The sequence below is a fragment of the Rattus norvegicus genome, chromosome X (assembly GCF_021556685.1).
Source record: "Rattus norvegicus strain SHRSP/BbbUtx chromosome X, alternate assembly SHRSP_T2T, whole genome shotgun sequence".
Lineage (NCBI taxonomy): Eukaryota > Metazoa > Chordata > Mammalia > Rodentia > Muridae > Rattus > Rattus norvegicus.
The window spans coordinates 57,264,821-57,279,247 of NC_141554.1; the positions used below are offsets into that span (position 1 = coordinate 57,264,821).

General features: G+C 37.8%; 1 protein-coding gene across 13 annotated transcripts in view; it reads left to right on the forward strand.

Moving 5' to 3' along the window:
• Dmd (dystrophin) overlaps positions 1-14,427 on the forward strand; it is a 2,349,574-nt gene that overhangs the window by 2,278,591 nt on the left and 56,556 nt on the right. For 6 of the 13 annotated variants that reach the window (XM_087599109.1, NM_001370876.1, XM_087599108.1 and 3 more), the window contains 5 exon segments: positions 4,119-4,285; positions 6,516-6,627; positions 8,709-8,845; positions 9,619-9,657; positions 14,118-14,183. In XM_087599109.1, coding sequence (XP_087455235.1) covers positions 4,119-4,285; positions 6,516-6,627; positions 8,709-8,845; positions 9,619-9,657; positions 14,118-14,183 — 521 coding nt within the window. 13 annotated transcript variants of the gene reach the window in all.

The following is a 14,427-nucleotide window of genomic DNA, read 5'->3' on the forward strand; positions in this document are numbered from 1 at the left end:
ACCATGTGCATTCTTTTGAGATTGGATCACCTCACTTAGGATATTTTCTATCTAGTTCCATCCATTTCATGAAATCATTGTTTTTAATAGCTGAGTAGTACACCATTGTGTAAATGTACCACATTTTCGGTATCTTGCAGGACATCTGGGTTCTTTCTAGCTTCTGGCTCTTATAAATAAGGCTGCTATGAACATAGAGCAAGTGTCCTTGTTATGTACTGGAACATCTTTTGTGTATATGCCCAGGAGGGTCTTCAGGTAATCCAAACTGCCAGACTGATTTCAAGAATGGTTGTACCAGTCTGCAATCCCACCAAAAACGGAGGAGTGTTCCTCTTTCTCCACATCCTCGCCAGCATCTATTGTCACCTGAGTATTTGATCTTAGCAATTCTGATGGGTATGAGGTGGAATCTCAGGGTTGTTTTGATTTGCATTTCCCTTATGACTAAAGATGTTGAACATTTCTTTAGGTGCTTTTTGGCCATTCGATATTCCTCATCTGAGAATGTTTTGTTTAGCTCTGAAACCCATTTTTAATAGGGCGATTTGGCTCTCTGGAGTCTAACTTCTTGAGTTCTTTGTATGTTTTGGTTATTAGCCCTCTATCAGTTGTAGGATTGGTAAAGATCTTTTCCCAATCTGTTGGTTGCCGTTTTGTCCTAATGACAGTGTCCTTTGCCTTACAGAAGCTTTGCAGTTTTATGAGATCCCATTTGTCGATTCTTGATCTTAGAGCATAAGCCATTGGTGTTCTTTCTGTTCATGATATTTTCCCCCATGCCTATGTGTTCGAGGCTCTTCCCCACTTTCTCTTCTATTAGTTTCAGTGTATCTGGTTTTATGTGGAGGTCCTTGATCCACTTGGACTATGTCGTGCCTTCATGGTCATTAAATTCTAAAAAGTCTTTAATTTCTTTCTTAATTTTTTCCTTGACCAAGTTATCATTTAGTAGAACATTGTTCTGCTTCCATGTGTATGTGGGCTTTCTGTTGTTTTTTCTGTTATTGAAGACCAGCCTTCCTGCATGGTAATCTGATAGGATGCATGGGATTATTTCAGTCTTTTTGTATCTGTTGAGAACTGTTTCGTGACAGATTATATGGTCAGTTTTGGAGAAGGTACCATGAGGTGCTGAGAAGAAGGTATATCCTTTTGTTTTAGGATGAAATATTCTATAGATATCTGTTAAATCCATTTGGTTCATAGCTTCTGTTAGTTTTTCTGTGTCTCTATTGGGTTTTTGTTTCCATGATCTGTCCATTTATGCTGGCTGGATTTGTGGTAATATATTGTGTAAATTTGGTTTTGTTATGGAATATCTAGGCTTCTCCATCTATGTTAGTTGAGAGTTTTGCTGGGTATAGTAGCTTGTGCTGGCATTTGTATTCTCTTAGGGCCTGTATGACATCTGTCCAGGATATTCTGACTTTCATAGTCTCTGGTGAGAAATCTGGTGTAATTCTGATAGGTCTGCCTTTATATATCACTTGACCTTTTTCCCTTACTACTTTTAATATTCTTTCTTTGTTTTGGGCATCTGGTGTTTTGATTATTATGTGACCAAAGGAATTTATTTTCAGGTCCAGTCTATTTGGAGTTCTGTAGGCTTCTTGTATGTTCATGCACATCTCTTTCTTTAGGTGAGGGAAGTTTTCTTCTATAATTTTTTGAAGATATTTACTGCCCCTCTAGGTTGGGAATCTTCGTTCTCTTCTATACTTATTATCCTTAGGTTGGACCTTCTCATTGTGTCCTGGATTTCCTGGATGTTTTGGGTTAGGATCTTTTTGCATTTTGTATTTTCTTTGACTGTTGTCTCAATGTTTTCTATGGTATCTTCTGCCCCTGAGATTCTCTCTTCAATCACTTGCATTCTGTTGGTGATGCTTGCAACTGTGACTCTTGATCTCTTTCCTAGGTTTTCTATCTCCAGGGTTGTCTCCCTTTGTGATTTCTTTATTGTTTCTTTTTCCATTTTTAGATCCTGTATGGTTTTGTATAATTCCTTCACCTGTTTGGTTGTTTTCTGGTAATTCTTTAAGGGATTTTTGGGTTTTCCTCTTTAAGGGCTGCTACCTGTTTACCTGTTTTCTCCTATATTTATTTAATTGAGTTATTTATGTTCTTCCTAAAGTCCTCTATCTTTATCATGAGCTGTGATTTTAAATCCAAATCTTGCTTTTCCTGTGTGATGGGATATCCCGGACTTGCTTTAGTGGGGCAACTGGGCTATGATAATGCCAACTAGCTTTCGTTTCTCTTGGTTATGTTCCTGTGCCTGCCTCATGCCATCTGGTTATCTCTCATGCTACCTGCCTTTGCTGTCTCTGACTGAAGCTTGTCCCTCCTGTGATCTTGGTTGTGTCAGAACTCCTGAGAGCCTAGCCTTCTTTGTGATCCTATGGTTTGGGATCCTGTGATCCTGAAATCCTGAGTATGTCAGAGCTCCTGGGAGTCAAAGTGCCTTTGGGATCCTGAAATCCTGGTGTGACCAAGCTCCTGAGGTCCTGTTGTCTCACAGCTCCTTGGAGTCCAGCTTTCTCAGGGTGTTGCAGGAGTGGTCGGGGAGCCAGAGCCCTGGTTTTTTTTCCTGAGTGCAGGTGCAAGTTGGAAGGAACCAGTCCCTCTATTTGGGTGGGTGTTTGTGTTTCCCTGGTTCCTGTCGGGGGTCCCAGTTAAGATGAGTGTTGGGAAAGATGTTGAGTCCTCAACTGTGATCTTGAGTGTGAGAGTTGCAATGTGCCTGGATATGTCAGATCTCCTGGGATTTGAGCTCTCTCTGTGATCATGTGATCCTGGGCATTTCAGAGCACCTGGGAGTCAGGTTTCCTCTGAGTGTTGTAGGAGTAGGTGCAGAGCCAGTGCCCAAGGTCTGCTCTGGGTGCAGGTTCAAACTGGAAGGAACCCATGCTACTGGCTGAGCGGGGGTTCTTGAGTCCCTGGATCCTGGGGGACCCAGTTACTCGGGGTTTTGGCAGATGTTGCGGCTTCTGCTGGATCCTGGACATTTCAGAGCACCTGGGAATCAAGTCTCCCTGGTGCAGTGCCAGTGTCCAAGGTCTGCTCAGGGCACGGTTCTGACCAGAAGGTATTAGGAGATATTTTGACACAGAATCTAGGAAATCCATGACTATCAGACATCTTGCAAAAGCAAATTGTAAAAGATATCCTTCAGATAGATCCGACTTCAGTTGGATGAGCGAGATTAATGAGGCCATGAAGAGAAAAAAGCCAGTATGTGTTATCAATCTAGCTAATGATATAGATAGTATAGTTATATAAGGTTAAAAACACAAGACATGTGGGTTGGGGATTTAGCTCAGTGGTAGAGTGCTTGCCTAGCAAGCGCAAGGCCCTGGGTTCAGTCCCCAGCTCTGAAAAAAAGAAAAAAAAAAACACAAGACATGATTAAAATGAATGACTGTACTAACATCATTGACGTTAATTAACCATCAGTTGATGGTTAATATGTTTTGAGTGTGCTAAGATGATTGTACTATCTGAATTGAATCCCATATATGAAATTGGGACTTTGGAAGAGAAAAGTAGTGCATCAGTGGAGCACTGTGGTAGAATACGGAGCCTCAGATGGCTGGGGACTAGTATAAGCCCTGACACAGTCAGTAGTATAGTTGTTGAAAAGCTACTTCTCTACCATCACAATCTGTATTTGTTTTCTTATCTGTAAATACGAGACATTGGAAATGGAATTCCTATAAAGGGAAAAATGAATCAATACTTCCTTGAGGTGTTTATCCCTTTCTTTTAAATTTTAATCAGTAAACACTTTGCACCTAACATTCAGATACCTTTTATATACCTGTCCAAAAAATGAGAGGTAAAACTAGTTTCATTCAGCTGTGTATTTTTTGCTTTACCTTTAAAATTATTTCTTGGTTTGGTTTAGTTTTCATTGATAACTTATAGATAAGGAGGTATTACCAGGCGGGGCGGGAGGAAGCTACAAAAAGAGGTCCTTGCTGAGAAAAAAATGATTCTTGCTATTCTTTCTTCTTTTTTCATTTATTACCTAAATAAATTATTACTGTCATACTCTCTCACCCTCTCTTTTTGCATACTCTTACCCCACTTCTCTTCTCCTTCTGTTTTCCCAGGCCAATAATAAACCTGAGATTGAAGCCGCTCTCTTCCTTGACTGGATGCGTCTGGAACCCCAGTCTATGGTGTGGCTGCCGGTCTTGCACAGAGTGGCTGCTGCTGAAACAGCCAAGCATCAGGCCAAGTGTAACATCTGTAAGGAGTGTCCAATCATTGGATTCAGGTATTAGGCTTCAACAGAATCGCCTCATTGTCCCTGTTTGTCGTGACTTGGTTTTTCTGTCTCCCATGGCAGTTGCTGTGAGTTTGTTCCTTTCTAATGTGGGAGAGAAAGTGATGGAGCTAAAGCATCGATCACGGCTGTCAGTTCCCCAGATCTCAGGGTTATTTCCGTGGACCTGACTCATTAGGCAGATGTCTCTTTCCACCTTCACTCTTCAGCTCGTCACAATCACAGTTTTGGTTGGGCCAGGGCGAGGACCTAGCTCCACAGAAATATTTGTTTTTCAAGGGCATCCAGATGAACTGTCCCTCCTCCTTCCTGGAACTAAAACATTTTTACCCCTGTTTTATTTTTTTCTGGCCTTTCTGTTTATACAAATTCTCCTAGAATCAGTTATAAAATGAAGAGTTGATTCTATTCTGGGAAGACGCATCCTGGTAGCTCAGTCTCTTTCTTACTTGGCAGCACTTCCTTTTACTCCTTAAGGAACACGAATTGTTCTAGGCATCCTAGAACTCTCTTTTCTTTTTAAATCTGATTCTCTTCTTTCCATAGTATTCTGTTGAAATCTTAGTGGAATAAAAGAAATGTAAACAAATGAGACACACAAAGCAACTGAAACCATAAAGTATGCCACATGTATGTAGAGGTCTGTGAGAGAGGAGCTAGCATGATATTGTTTTGGCATCCTTAAAACAACGTGGGAAACAATGAACTCATTTGGAGAAATGGGTTATTTTTAAATGACTTAACCTAATAATAATCCCATGCCCTAATTTTGAAATGATGCATTTTAACACCTGGATATTAGCTTTTCCATAGCATGTATAAGCAACAGGATTATACCCTGGTTATATAACTTATGCCCCTTCAGAATTTACTTAGCATTAGTAAATATGCATTTCTAGTGGTGCTTAAGTTTGTTTTATTACTTTATTTACTTTCTTTTTAAAATTCCAGTACTTTTATTGTTGATGGTTTCCTTTGGTACTTCATGCAGCTTACAAAGAGGTTTTATAAAAAAAAACATTAAATGTTTCTAAAACCTAGTTAGACAGATGCTTACAAAATATACCTTCTTTTCTTCGTGATTTTGGGCAGATGAGAAGGGTGCTATAGGAATTGCAAGGCTGGGGTTAGGGGGAGCTGCAGGTGACTGCATTCTATTTCTTATCTTCCTGAGCCAGCTTCCTGAGCCAGTGGGATTTGTATACAACACAGGAAAATTTTATAAAAGGAAAAAAAGTACGGTGCTTCGGAGGACCTAAGAGAGCCTCCCCTCCCCCCTTTTAACCTTCAATTCTTTTGTCTTTTTCAAATTAGATTATTTTAAGAATCAGTACTTCTCTTTCTTCCTTATCCCCTCTCAAATGATGGGTGAAATCCTAAAAAAGAGGTAGCTATCTTTTCTTCCCACTTTTCCATATGTGACAACAGGAATATGTTTATCTGAATTGGCTGAGGCTCTTATCTGAGAAGGCAAAAATCAGGAGGAATGAAGCAAGTATATATAGTAGGCTGAGACTGCTGGAAAATGTATCAACCAGTATTTAACAATTAGAAAATCTTCCCTTTAATCCAATGTTGTTGCTGCTGCTGCCGTTGTTCTTGGTGGTACTGGTGGTGGTATCATTTTTGGGTAATATGGTGAGTGATTTCTGAAGAGAAAGAATAGGCTGTCCATTTGACACGAAGGTAAATCATGCCAGCCATTGTTAGAATTTATAATTAAAGGAATATAGGAATTGCAAGGCTGGGGTTAGGGGGAGCTGTTTTAATTTTGATTACTTATGAGTAACTTTATTTTTTTATAATTTTGTGAGAATAATTATCTCAGAAACTCTTGTCCCTGTGATAAATAGGCAGCGTGCAGTATGTCTGTCTTTCATATCTTTCATGTTTGAGGATTTTGTCTTTAAAAGACAAGGAATTTTGGCCACACCTCTCTATTTAATCTAAGAGTTCCAGTGTAGTTTAAATAAGAGTTGATTTTTTAAAATTTTTTCTTCCATATGTATGTTTACGAGATAATCTTTCCAGTGAAATGTGTTGCTCCTCTAGGAGAGGTACTGAGAAGTCTGGAGGAAGAAGTTAATGGCTTCCTATGTGAGAACACATGAGCACTGCTTTCTATTTCCACAATCAACAGTGTGGGAGAGGGTTGCCTAGAATGTTCTTTGGGAATATGATTTGAAGAAATAAATAACCATTTGCTTCTGTTCTTTATCAGGTACAGAAGCCTGAAACACTTTAATTATGACATCTGCCAAAGCTGCTTTTTTTCTGGCCGAGTTGCTAAGGGCCATAAAATGCACTACCCCATGGTAGAGTACTGCACTCCGGTAAGTCAATGTCCTTCTGGCATAAGTTCTGTCACCTGAGTTGAATTTTAGATTTGGAAATGCAGTGTTTAATCCTATTTTCTTTTCCTTCCTTCCTTCCTTCCTTTCTCTTTTTAAGTTCTATCACCCAAATGCCCCTAAAAGGCAGGTCCTGATATACAAGAGAAGTATTTGGCACTCAATAAATATCTCTGAATGAGTGCATGCATTTTAACATTTTACCATATTTTAGGGAGGATATCTTAAAGTTCTGTTATGCAACCTTAGCAATTATATAAAGAAGGCACATGACCATAGGACATATTGAACTTGGAAGAGAGTACTATACGTATTCTTCAAAACACATAACCTACCACCTTCTGTCACCATTGTTTGCCTTTTAACTCTGTGACACAGTGTCAACTGACACATGAAAAGTACATTTTACACGGCCATACTTAATAATTCATTTACATGATCAGTAAGCACTTACCTTTTCAATTGCCTTATAGTGTAATCAATAGATATTGTTATTTGTTTCCTCCTTTGACAGATGAGGACTCTGTTGTCCTGAGGTTAAAATATTTGTCCAAGGATCTATAAGTAAGATGTGGAGAAACTTCAAACATGTCAGATTAAAACCAGTAGGTATTAGGCTTTGGGAAAAGCTGTAGTGAGATGGTACGAACATAGACTCAGAGATTCTACTGAGACACAAAACTACTGCATGAGTGAGCTTCTGGAAGCTTATCCGGAATGTACACACTCAGGCTTCAACCTGGGTTTTTTAAACCCAAATCTATGTTTTAACAAGATTTACAGAGGCTCTGCTCCCCTTTAGAACATGTGTTTCATCCACCAATTGTTATCCATGCTAGTATTTAACTGTTTTCCTCACTATTTTTCCTCTTATAAAAATTGGAGAGTGTGCCATGCTATGAATTACATGATATTCAGTTTGTGAACTCTGATATTAATGTCAACTAAGTAGTTTGAGACCTTTTGAAGAGGAAATGTAGAAGTTAGTCTTAAGTCTGATATAAGCTATCATTCATCAAGTAGCCTGATACTTCATCTATTGCCCTTCTCCATTTTTATTTATTTTGTGTGTTTATATGTGTTTGTAGTGTTATGTGTGATGGCCAGTGGTTAAAGACTTTTCTCTACCCTATTTTATGAGGCACAATCTCTAGCAGAATCCAGACGTCACAGGTTGACCTCGTTGGCAGGTACATGAGATCTAGGGATCTACCTGTCGCTGTAGTAGGTTAATTTGCTCTACTCACCTAGTGGTGGCAGCAGAAATTCCTCGCTACCACCCCAATGTTGTGGATTCTCCAATGAAAGACACACACAGACATAGCCTTATTTTTTAACATGTCCTAAGCAGCTCAATGGTGGGACCACTCCCATACCTCCACACAGTTAACACACCTTTCCCTCTGATATTCCTGAATTATTACATGTTAAACCTATATTCCACCTTGACTGCCCTGGGCTGTAACCCAACTCTTATGTGTTGGCTGTCTTTCTGTTCTGACCTTCTCAGGCCTGATCTTTCTGCTTTCCCTGCATGGCGGTTCTAAATCCTTCTTCCTTGGGTCCCCTTGCTTGGGAAAACTAAAGTTCCACCTCTGTCTCCCTGCCTAGTCACTGGCTGCTGGCAACTTTATTTGCCAATCAGAATCAGCTGGGGCAGGGACCCTTAGTGTCGCTCATGCGAAATTCTCATGCAAATTTGAGAACCCATAATGCAAGCATTAAACCAAATCTACAACATCTACAGTCTCTGCCTTCTCTAGTGCTAGGGTTATTAATACGTACCATCATGCCTGGCTTTTCTCCAGCTGCAGGGAATCCAAACGCATGCCTATGTGGCAAGCACTTTACCAACCGAGCTATTTCGGCCTTCAATGCCTTTCTTTTACCACTGATAGTGAGACATAAGTAACACACTGAAGTTAGTCGTGTTTGAATCCACAGCCTTGGTTCACAGTTCCCATATTCTTCCTGGTTGTGAGCCCTGAAGATGAAGATCAGGCAGCCGTTCCTTTGGAAATAGCACTCTCCTAAAGCTGCTCTCTTCATCATTTCCATTGTAGACTACATCTGGAGAAGATGTTCGTGACTTTGCCAAGGTACTGAAAAACAAATTTCGAACCAAAAGGTATTTTGCGAAGCATCCCCGAATGGGCTACCTTCCAGTGCAGACTGTGTTAGAGGGGGACAACATGGAAACGTGAGTAGTGGCAAAAGCAAAGCAAACTTTAAACTTTCATTTGCTATATCCTTGGACCCCCTCCCAACCAAAAAACCGTCCTTCGCTCTCAAATGCAAACAGTCTCCTAAGCTCCTCTCCCTCTCCCTTGTTGCTTTTACTTTAGCTTAAACACACACACACACACACACACACACACACACACACACACACACATGCGCGCGCGCGCGCGCGCGCAATTTATGTTCAATTACATTTTCTCTTGACAATTTATCTTTTCCAAAAGTCAAATTTGACCTTACAGGAAGAAAATAAAAACCCATAACAAAACTTCATCACAAATTGCTTTCTAAGAATTTTAAGAGCTATGGAACTGTTTACAGATGAGTGATGACAATATTTCATTTTGATTTTCTTCCTTCATAAATCAGTGGACATGTGTGTTTTTGTATCTAATTGTGTGGCCATACCTAGTCACTCTTTTCCACTTGAGAGAAATATCCAGTCACAGGGAATGATTTCGCGGTGAGTAGAAATGAGGCTTCTGGTCGATCGGATGATATCTTTGACTCCTTCCTTAAAACATACTCCTTATACTTTCCTCTACTTTCATGGCAATCTCACAATTATCTGTTTGGCTTTTCATTTACTTTTTACTTTTAATTGGCTGTTGCTTTCCATGATTCATGCCTAATTTGATTGGATTTTATTTATTCCTTTTGACCTTTCCATAATTTCTGTTGCCACTGAGTTTGCTTGTGTCTCTTTTCACCGCTTCATCTTTTGTTTTGCAGTCCCGTTACTCTGATCAACTTCTGGCCAGTAGATTCTGCGTGAGTACTTTTGCTAAGGGGACTGCAGCTTCCAGCACACACTTGCTCGATTTATCTTTTTCGTTTGACTGTTTATTCTGCTTGGTTTTATTTAAAGACATTTTGATTTCCTATTTTTTGTTGGTGTTTTCCTTTCCCAGTAAGGCCTTGAGAGTGCCATCTAGGAGCTACAGAGACTCTGGACAGTGCAGATCTCATTGCTGAAGTCTAGCCAGCAGCATCCTAGCATGAGTTCTAATAAAAATGCAAAGAAGTTGCAAGTTTTAGCTGTCTTCCTGGAAGACATCTTTATATTTTAGATATTCCCTCAAATATAGGCAAGAAAGAGGCTATTGGATAATGGCATTTGAAGGCCTGTTTCTTGAAAGATACTGCACGCAGACCTCCAGAAGGGTGATGGTGTATTCCTCAGAAGCAGTTGTACCTGGACTACTAAAAATCAACAAGATCTATTTTAGAGTATGACACTGAGTTTGGTAGACTAATTTCTGTAATGTGGATGCTTTTAAAAACTAGGTTATGCTGTGCTGTTTGACTTTTCCCAAATGTAGGGTTCTGACTTTTGAAATAAACTCCTTGTTATCGCCTCTGTAAAACATTCAGTTCATAAACTGTTATTATTTTAAGCAAGGAGGAAGTATACTATAGTCTGATATCAATACTAGTGTTTATTAATACTAGTAATATAAGATAATAGTACACAAATGGTTTGCTTCAGTTTATATTGGTAAAGAACTAATTTGGAGCTAGGTATTATAGTGAGCACAACTAGTCCTAGCTATTTAAGAGGCTGAGGCAAGAGTATCGGTTGGGTGAGCCTGGGAGTTTGAGACTTGAGTACCATAATGAGACCTTTCAAGAATAGGATCCATGAGATCTTTTAGAGATCTTTGATATATACATTAGCAAAAAATGCCTACATAAAAGTTATATAGTATTAGTATAATAGTTTCAATGTTTCACAGTAACCTTATCAAATTACTTAAAGTTTGATAGCTCTAGCCTATATCAAGTGGAGAATAACTTGAAAGAGTTGCTTATGTAAGAATTTAATTTATTTCAGTTTTGTTTTATCTCTCCATATAATTTAACTTAAAAGATATAGAGAGAAATATGAGCTATTAATTGAGATGCATTTTAGGTCCTTATTATACAAAGGAAATAGAAGACATCTTTTTGCTTTTAGCCCCACATTATTGTGTCATTTAATTTTGAGAGATTGTACCTACAAATAGTTCATTGCCTCTTTTTTTATTCCTAAGGCTTAAACAGCTTGAGAAGCTACTAGATTCAGTTATATTTCTTGCATGATGGTGGGGATTATTTCCTCCAACCTGGGTAGTCTGTTTCTAGAAGTTGGGAGCCTTCATGAACTCGGAGATTTGATCTCCTGAAGTCCTGATATGGCCAAGTGTCTAAATTGCTCTGTGTTAGAAGGAGTTTAAACAGGGAAAAAGTCTGAAGGATGAGGACTCAGAAGACTTTTTTAATACTAATAGTAACAGTAAATCATACTTTGAAAGGAATGGAGAAGATACAATATAAATTAAAGAGAAATTATTTTCAGAGTCAAGTTAAAGTATCTTCTTTTAAGCAGGGGCTGTTTGTCTTTTTAAAACTTTGAAGCACTTTAAAAGTCAATGTGATTCTTTATTAAAATATCTTTTCTAACAACCACAACATACTCCTAGGTTGCCTTTTTATGAAAAGTTGGCTAGATTATTCAGAAAGTGTGGGAGCTTCTAATTTGGATGAAGAAAACAAACCCAGCAGGCTAGTCTGTATTTTAATACTGTAATTTTATTAGTTTTTACTCATAATTTTCTAACAGAAAAGTCTATTTTAAAGGTGTCCTATTCTGGCAGAAGAATTGGGTACTAGCATGCTTTATTTTGTAAAGATTTATTTGAGAGTAACAAATCTTATGATAATAGTGGTATTTAATCTAATATGGAACAGAGCATTGGAAAGCTTCCAGAGATACAGATCTTTTGTAGTTTTCTTAAACAAAACCCTTGTTTTCTCCTATCTGGCATATTATTTCAAACTGAATCTAGCATCGGCCTTTCATTTTGTTTATTCACAAGTGAGACAGGCTAGCAGTGTTCTTGGAGCCCCTCTGCTTTCTAACCTAAGTACATGAGAACTTACTCACAGAATGTCCATAAGAGACTAGGGGAACATCCACATAGGAGACGGGGAGGGTGAGGGGGATGTTGGCCTGGAAACCGGGAAACGGAATAACATTTGAAATGTAAATAAGAAATACCCAATTTAATAAAGATGGGGGGTAAAAAAGAGAGACAAAGTGGTAGTGCGTAAGATGGCATTGGCCAAATGGATTTTTGTGGATCATTGGAAATGATCCTAATTAGTATATTGCTCTGTATTTACAAAGCAAGAAGTGGGAGCCATATTATTATCTTCATTTGGAAGTGTTTTTGAAGGCTTTATACTTAGATTCATTTTTGGAGTAATTTTTATTAATTCTTGGTTTTGAATTTCTTCTCTGACCAGCACTTTCTTTTGGCTTGTTTTCTGATGTAGCAAGTGCCTCTTGTGCTTTTCCAGAATTCTAATTATTACAAGTTCTTATATTTATGCATGCTGCACTAGGTGCGATGTACTTTAATAGAAAATATAATTTGAAATTATCCTCGAGGTTAAGAATTAAATCAGACTTTTGTGTAAGCTTGCAGTAAACTACTTTGAATTTACATGCCTATTCTTCCTGGTGTATTTTGCTCCAGGGTCTTGTATTTGCTTTCTTTTTATGTACACTACCACTGGACCAACTATTATCATGGAAAATATTACTAACATACTTTCCTCGCTGGTCAGCTTTAGCTTATAGACTCATATAATTGAAAGCCTGCTCTATTTCAGAGTATACTTACAAGCCAAACAATCCAAGCATTAAATTATCTTTATTTACAGTTATGATTTCAAAACAAACCTTCACAGCTTCCTAGTAATTGATTATTCTAAGATTCTATAAAAAGAACAGATTAAGTCTCCAAAATAAACGTAATAAAAACTCACAGGGGAATCTTTGGATCTGCCGGTTGAGTTGAATAGTCATCTCTTTTGTTTTCACATGAAATGTGAACATATTTTACACTTGACCTAGACAACATTGCTCTCATAGTTTATACTTGACCTAGACAATTTGGTAAGACCTTTATCACTCAAGGAAGGCTTTCAGTTCTCTGGTTGTTTGATGTAGTGTGTGGTGATTATCTTACTACAATATTTCTTTGTTAAAAAAAAGAAAAATAAAAATTTCCAGCACATTTTCTATGGAAGCCTTTGTATGTGTTTATATATATATATATATATATATATATATATATATATATATATATATATATATATATATATATAAATGAAAATCAAACATTTTTCTCTTCATGCCAAACATAGTTGTTGTTGAATGCTTTTTAGGTATTAGGCTAAACCAGAGTTCTCTCCAAGTATATTATTTACTTCTGAATTTGGGGTTCATACCTTCCTTTATGTAAGTCCTTTCTGTGTCAGGAGAGAAGTGGAAGAAACCTTTGATTATATTCCAATTAAACAGAAACCACAAGTCCAAACAGGTTTTTAGAGCATTTTCTTTTTGGGTAAGGAAGATATAAAAATTTCCCAGATAATGAATAGATCAGATATGAAGTATAAAAAACATTAACCTTTCCAAAAATTCTAGCCTGTCCAATGAAGCAAAGGTATGTTTTTATTTTTTGTACAGACCGCTCATGCTCACTTTTCCCTCCTGTTTGCCTGTCTGATTTACAAGTATATTAGCCTCAGTAAGAATTAGTCTGGATACCATGACATCTTCCTGAATTTATTCTTTTAAAAACGTTTATATGACGCTGATTCATTCTATTTTCTCTATAAAACACTAGCATAATCCTGCTGTTAAGTTAGTAAAATAGTTTAATACATGACAAAATAGTTTAATACATGACATTTTAAGAACTGCTCAAATGATGTAACCCCATTGGAACTGAAATTATTGGCTGTAAATGTACTAAGAAAACAGTTTCCATTCAGCTCAAAGATACTAGTCAATGTCATAGATACGTGTAAGCTATTTTTAGTTTTAAATCACATAGTACTAAGATAACCTTGGAACTCTAATATACGAACATTTATAAGTTAAGAGGGTGTAATGCTATGTAGACTCCCTCCCCATACCTTTTGTGTTAATGAAACTTCCTAAGGAAGTTTTTATTTGATCTTTATTGGTAAATTTATTAAGTAAAGCAGAAATCATCTCTCAAATCTTGATTTAAAATACCTGATGCTGTCTTATATTCAGGAGCACCTACTTGTACATTATCCATAGACTTGGAATAAAGTCATTCTAAGCCAAGTATATAAGTTAAGTGTGTGGTGGGGTCTATTTCTCCATTAATGGGTGGTATCTATGACTAATCACATTTTCTGCCTTATAGGCCTGCCTCGTCCCCCCAGCTTTCACACGATGATACTCATTCACGCATTGAGCATTATGCTAGCAGGTATGAGACTAGTTGAATGCCAGGCAAATATTGGTTGAAATAACTAACCAAGGAACCTAACCTATAATAATTTTAAACAAATATTTTCTTTCTTCCTCAATCTTTTCTGATCTCTACTAATCAACTTGCCCTCTAACGTGCATGCCATTCTACTGCATGGAGGTGTTCAACACCAACAACAGCATGGATCCAGACCAATCTTACTTGACCCTGGCCTTTCAACGTTTCTGGTAGCTTTGTTGCA